Below are 6,805 nucleotides of genomic sequence, written 5' to 3' on the forward strand. Positions count from 1 at the left end.
TTACAAACGCATTGGCAAAAAAGAAACAAAAAAAGAAACATTTGGTAAGGGATGACTGGACATGTTCTTATAAATAATAAAGATATTTTGAGTTCTATGTGCACTACTGTGTTTGTGACTCACTTCTCTGCCTTAGATTTGTTTGTGTTAATATGAACACAGCTTGTTTACGCTTCTTTTTTTAGATTCTGAATAATTTGACATTTAATTTAAACATACAACAAGGCAACGGTGACCGTAAGCAGGGCCATGCAGGGAGTTGAACCCCGTAACCACTCGTGGAGAGTGGCAGTACTCCTACCACAGCCTTGTGCTTTGAGAAACCATGTCTTTAGTTGCATGTATTTTGTGAATACAGTCGTTACAGCCCAGATCAACATTAAACTTTAGCATATCGTGGTGAGAAGGTGATCTATTCATGCCCCATGTGGAGCCATTAAACGCCTTTTAACGCCGAATTAAATTAGCATTCCTCCCAATTATGTCCATTGTAAAATATCTGCCATTGTAACACACACACACACACACACACACACACACACACACACACACACACACACACACACACACACACACACACACACACACACACACACACACACACACACTTTACCTGCCAGGCGATGCTCCCCCTGTCCCTGAGTGCCTCAATCCAACACTGAATGTGACATAAACAGTCTAAATCCAGCCCATAATGTCGTCCAAAAATATAAAAGTGAAACCGGAAAGTAATCGAACCGTAATGTAATCCGCGAGGCAGCCGGACAGCAAGTTTACTTGCCGTGCCCATTATGAAATAAACAAAGTCGCATCTAGGTTCATCCTGTGTCAGAATGTAAACAACACAGGGCGACGGAAGTGGTGACCTCTCTTGACTTGAGACAACGAGCTGAGAACAAAGAGAGGCAGTGAGGGGAACCAAGGCAACAGCGCCGCCACGGCCGTAGACCCCCACGTTGTGGTCGAGAAGCGTCATTACACCCCTATGACGTAGTTCATTGTTTAAAGTCCGCTTCCCGCCTCTCAGCGACCAAGGCAACAACAAACACACAACACACACACAGCTGTTCTCTGTCGACAACAGCACGGAGACGAGACAAGACAACACAACACAACACATAATAAACATGGCAGCACAAAAGGTGAGAAACAGTTGAACAGGGGGGAACATAACACAGTCTTTTTTATCTTTTTCATACTTCTCTGTAACTTTGTAAATAACCTACTGCTGTGCTGCCTCTGGGCAACACATTTTCCCCATTGGGATAATAAAGGTATCTATCTGTCTGTCTGTCTGTCTGTCTGTCTGTCTGTCTGTCTGTCTGTCTGTCTGTCTGTGTATCTATGTATCTGTCTGTCTGTCTGTCTGTCTGTCTGTCTGTCTGTCTGTCTGTCTGTCTGTCTATGTATCTGTCTGTCTGTCTGTCTGTCTGTCTGTCTGTCTGTCTGTCTGTCTATCACAGCGTTATGGAAACAGAGCTATGTTGCATTGTGTCATTGTGTATATATACAGGGTATAGAGGTTTTTGAACAAAATAGCACCATTGTTTATTCTCAGTACAATTGAAATCGTATAAGGCAAATGGAAACTCAGATTTTAAATGCATTTAAAGGTAGCATCTCTGTTTCATTGTGTATTTGCAGTACGTCTAGATGTCAATCAGCCTATCACATTTCTAAACTGACAATTTAAGACGTTTTAATACCAATAAAATGACCAATTAAACAGTGGCCAAATTGTCAAATATTAGAGGCAGAAATGGTGAAAATAGCCGATCTACATACTCACAACGTGAGTATTGAGCACGTAGATCTGCTATTTTCACACGTTTTGGGGTCCCCAGTTCGATTATGGTTATTTGGGGGGGTCACGCCCTGATAAGGTTGAGAACCACTGTAAGGTAACAGCCCACAGCTACAAAAAGTGACATCCTCCCCTCTCCATCCACGTGTGATTACATTACAGGACCAGCTGGACTGGAAGTTTGACGACTTGCGTCCCCATTTCACCCAGAGACAGTGGGAGCAGCTGACGGACATCGAGAAAATAAGATGCAGTAACCTGAAAAGCAACCACCTGTTTAAGATGTCCATAGGTAACAATGCAGCGTGGTGTTCGTGAACAGCTAATAGGCCACATTATTATATACACAAAACATTATTTGTTTTGTTATAGGACTGTAGTTGTACTATTAGACATACACTAACTCTAATTCAGTTAGTCACGAGGATGTATGTTTAAAATCCATACCAGCGATTAAATGTGGTCGTAATCTTATCCATCAGGTCTCAAGTCGGACCCGCCAGCGTTCATGAAGAGTGCTCGGCAGAGTGTCAGCAAGATGGGCCCCCCAGCCCATACCTCCTCCTCAGCTCGGCAGAGTGAGCCAGAGGAAGAGGAGGAGAAAGAGGGAGACAAGGAGTGGACCCCCTCTGGTAATATTCTATGCTGTTGCCATAGCCCTAGGCCAAAGGGCCTTTCTGTGTGCATGTTCTCCCCTTGTCTCCGAGGCTAGGTACCCTCACAAAAAAACATGCATTAATTGTGTGTGTGTGTGTGTGTGTGTGTGTGTGTGTGTGTGTGTGTGTGTTTGTTTGTTTGTTTCAGGTCAACAGAAAACAGTAGCAGTGCCCACCAGTGATCGTCTACTCAGAAACCTACCGAAAGTGGATTACACAGAAGAGTACGAGCCAGAAGATGACGAATACTTCTGTAAGTAGAGATACCACTTCTATGCTATACTGAACGTCTCTCTTTTCTTGGACTGTTTATTTTGTAGTTACGCTGTGTCACGCTTTAATGTGTGATTACACTTGTCAAATCCATCTCTATTATAGTTCTTTAACTCTTGAATACTTTTCGTTTTAGTTGCACAACACTGCTGTTCACCTCTGTCCTTGCCTGTGCGTGCCTGTCTGTCTGTCTGTCTGTCTGTCTGTCTGTCTGTCTGTCTGTCTGTCTGTCTGTCTCCAGACTGTGACCTGTGTCAGGATTTTTTCCTTTCCTACTGTGAGGAACATGGACCTCCTGTCTTCAGGCTCGGTCCTCCTAATATACCGCTTGGAGTTCCTGACAGAGCCAGGAAGACCTTGCCAAATCATTTTGAGGTAAAACTACTTGTACATATAAGCGTGTATCACATAATACTGTATAATCTATATAACGTCAGTCAGTCATGTCATGTCTCATTGTGTGTGTGTGTGTGTGTGTGTGTGTGTGTGTGTGTGTGTGTGTGTGTGTGTGTGTGTGTGTGTGTGTGTGTGTGTGTGTGTGTGTGTGTGTGTGTGTGTGTGTGTTTTCAGATCAAACGGTCACACATTCCAAAAGCAGGTCTGGGGGTGTTTTACCAGGGGAAATGGCCTCTTCATGTCGGGGTTCACTTCGGCCCTTATCAAGGAGAGGTGGTCAACAAAGAGGACGCTGAAGAGAGTGGCTACTCATGGGTGGTGAGTGCACTTGTGTGATGTCGGATACATGTATGAAACGCCTTTTAAAGGACAACTTTGTTTTTTTACAACAAGGGCATATTTTAGATTGTAATAGAGAAAAGAAAAAGTGAGTGTTAAAATGTTTTCATTTGCTTCGTTCTATTGTTTTACCGTGCTAAAATGTGGGGCATGTGTAAAAGTGTCTAAATATGTCTTTTTAGACACAATAAGCCATCCGTTTCTTTATTGCTATTTACAGTAACACTTCTAGCCCCCATAAGTCACATCCAACCATGAAAGGTTGCGTTGTATCTTGGGAATGGGATTATTCTGTGTAAATTGACTTATTTAGCCACTTGTACTCATGCCCCCAGCCACTGAAATAAGAATCTGTAAAACTATAGAAAGAAGTAAATGAAATAATTTTAACACTCATATTTTAGATTCTTTCATTACAATCTAAAATATGAACCCTTGATGTAAAAAACTAAAGTTGTCCTTTAAATGAAATGGGATGTGAATACATAATTCTATGGTAGCCATGTTTTTCAGTCCTACATAATGTATCTTCAATCAGTATGCAGGTTGATACAAACAAATGTTTCTTTCTTTCTGTCAGTATACTCGGGGATACGTGATGATTTTGTTTTTCTTCTTTAGCTTCGAAAAAAGAAAAAGGGTCACGTCTACATTGATGCCAAAGACGTGAGGAAGTCCAACTGGATGAGGTGATTTGAAATAAAGCGCTTGGCATTATTTACTTGTATTTTCCTTGTGACGTATACGCCTGCGGCAGCTTTCTATATACCGATAACTCTGATACTGTGTGCGTGCGTGTTTGTCAGGTATGTCAACTGTGCTCGTCACGAGGGGGAACAGAACCTGATAGCTTTCCAGTTTCGACAAGCAGTCGTGTACCGTTGTTGCCGCTCTGTGAGCAAAGGAGAAGAATTGCTCGTCTGGTACGGAGACGATTACGCCAAGGAGCTGGGAATCGTCTTTGATAAGATGTGGGACCAGAAGAGTTCCGCTAAAGGTATCCGTTTATCTGTCGCGTCTGTTAAGGGAACATTATGCAGTGTCGTAAAAGTTGACGGAATTGACAGTTTGGTTTATTTTTTATTTTCCCTTTCCCAGGACAGAGCCCGCAGTCTTCCCCAGGACCCAGTCTGCGGTCTTCTCAGACCCAGACCCAGGCTTTCTGCTGCCCAGAGTGTCCGTTCGCCTTCACCTCTGAGCTCTACCTCCACAAGCACCTGAAACGGAGCCACAACGAGCTCTACTATGAGATGCTGCGCAGCGGACAGATCCCCCGGGCTGCAGCAGCCAGTCGGCAGCAGGAGCAGCAGAGTCCCAGCAGCAGCAGCAAACACCAACAAGGAGGAGACTCTGAACGCACCGGAGGGAAACGTTTCCACTGTGAAGAATGTGGCAAGAGGTTCAGCAAGTCACATGAGCTGAAGAGACACGCGCGTGTCCATACTGGGGAAAAACCCTTTGGCTGCACAGAATGTGGGAAGAGTTTCTGTCTGCCAAGTGGTCTGCGGCAACACCAGCTCGTCCACACCGGGGAAAGGCCTTTCCGCTGTGACCTGTGCGACAGGAGCTTCAGGCAGGCAGGTAACCTGAAGACACACCAGCGCGTGCACACTGGGGAGAAGCCTTTCTGCTGTAAACACTGTGACAAGACCTTCAAGGAGTCAAGCAGCCTGAAGGTACACCTGCGTGGCCACAGCGGAGAGAAACCGTACTGCTGTAAACAGTGTGGCAAGACGTTCAGCGAAGCAGCCAAGCTGACGCAACACCTGCGCGTCCACAGTGGACAGAAGCCTTTCCCGTGCGACGTATGTGGCAGGCGCTTCGCCACGCCATCTACCCTGAGGACGCACCAGTTTGTCCACGTCGGAGGGGGGCCTCACCCCTGTGAGGTGTGTGGAAGGCGCTGCAGCGGGCCATCTGCCCTGAAGAGACACCAGCTTGTCCACAGTGGAGAGAAACCGCACCACTGTGACCAGTGTGACAAGAGCTTCGGTGCGCCAGGTGACTTGAAGAGACACCAGCGTGTCCACACTGGGGAAAGGCCTTTCCCATGTGACCTTTGTGGCAAGAGCTTTGGTGAGGCAGGTATCCTGAAGAGACACCAGCTTGTCCACGCTAGAGAGAACCGCCGCACCTCAGCGAGCAGTGTGGCGAGCGCTTCGCTCGCTCCTCTCACCTGAAGCGACAATGACAGTGTCAATGAAACACACTCATGGCATGTGGTATTAAAAAGTCCTTAAATTGGCACGTTAGAGATGTGAAGATACCCTCTATATACTTAAACTTTATGTTGGCTTGTTTACAGTGAGAAAACATTGTTCTCCTTGAGTTGGCCGGCGTTCTCTGGTGATTGATTAAAGTAGTGTAACCCAGGCTTTATCAGCCCGCCCTGAACTCCTGTGTTTCTGCCAAGCGTATTAGGTAATGCATCCTTTGTCATCGCACACCAGTTGGGTCGTTGCGTTCGCCCCTCTCTATCCTTTCTCCTTACAACTTAAGTGTTTTAGACCGGGAACGCCTTATATATTATTATATTGTGCTTGAACTATTGAAACATAGCAGATATACAAGCTCACACTGCGAGCTTGTAGAAAAAATGGCAAAATAGTTTGTTATGCCTGTTGACAGGCAAGGTTGATTCTATAGGCTATTTAGGTCAGGGTAGACCTATATAGGCTAATAGCCTACATGTATTTTTTGTATAGCCTAATGTTAAAACAATATAGACCTACAATACTGTTCATTTTACAATACTGTTCAATACTGCACCAAAGAATGTATAGTATCGGGAAATGGATTAATTAATTATTGGGGCGCACCTGATTCCAATAGCTCTGTATTTATGTGATTACTATGGAGTGCATAGGATAGCCGTGTGTAGGTTTGACATGTAACATAACATTTAATAAACTGGGGGTGGTTTACAATCCTGAGTCCTGAAATCTATGAAAAGCGATGAATCTGCAGCAATGTGATGTTGATGTTCGGGGTCCCCGCTTCAGAACACTTTGATAAAGTTTGGAAGTCATCAATCACTAGTATGTGCTTAGTAAAACAGAGCTGATTGGCACTGGACAGGACGATTTCTTTTTTCCCCATCCACAGCCAAGTCACTGGAGCCAAAATAGCCGATCTACTATCTCTCCGGTATGGATGAGCCGGTGAGATTTTAAGTTTCCATTGGTGGTAAAACACTTCCCACATGTTTCACAGCCGAAAGGCTTCTCTCCGGTGGGGTGTGAATTCTCTCGTGTCGTTTGAGGTGAGACAATCGAATGAATCTCTTCCCACACTGGTCACAGAAGTAAAGATTTTCTCCAGTGTGAATTCTCTGGTG

At 44.9% G+C, this 6,805-nt stretch overlaps 1 protein-coding gene across 1 annotated transcript; it reads left to right on the top strand.

Annotated features, from left to right (window-relative positions):
• The first annotated feature begins 1,065 nt into the window (after positions 1–1,065).
• Positions 1,066–6,029, top strand: LOC308280908 (uncharacterized protein). Its single transcript, XM_080755214.1, has 9 exons — positions 1,066–1,142; positions 1,967–2,096; positions 2,287–2,436; positions 2,609–2,713; positions 2,975–3,108; positions 3,304–3,447; positions 4,090–4,157; positions 4,275–4,465; positions 4,567–6,029. The coding sequence occupies exons 1-9, from the start codon at positions 1,128–1,130 to the stop codon at positions 5,646–5,648; spliced, it is 2,019 nt and encodes a 672-aa protein (XP_080611340.1). The 5' UTR covers positions 1,066–1,127; the 3' UTR covers positions 5,649–6,029.
• The last annotated feature ends 776 nt before the right edge of the window (positions 6,030–6,805 follow it).

This window comes from Nannobrachium achirus (assembly GCF_963921795.1).
Source record: "Nannobrachium achirus genome assembly, contig: SCAFFOLD_245, whole genome shotgun sequence".
Lineage (NCBI taxonomy): Eukaryota > Metazoa > Chordata > Actinopteri > Myctophiformes > Myctophidae > Nannobrachium > Nannobrachium achirus.

What these genes read in the sequence shown, in the direction of transcription:
- LOC308280908 (XM_080755214.1), top strand. An exon ending in CAAGGAGTGGACCCCCTCTG is followed by an intron (nt 2,437 to 2,608) that starts GTAATATTCTAT and finishes TGTTTGTTTCAG; the next exon opens with GTCAACAGAAAACAGTAGCA. An exon ending in AGAGTGGCTACTCATGGGTG is followed by an intron (nt 3,448 to 4,089) that starts GTGAGTGCACTT and finishes TTTCTTCTTTAG; the next exon opens with CTTCGAAAAAAGAAAAAGGG.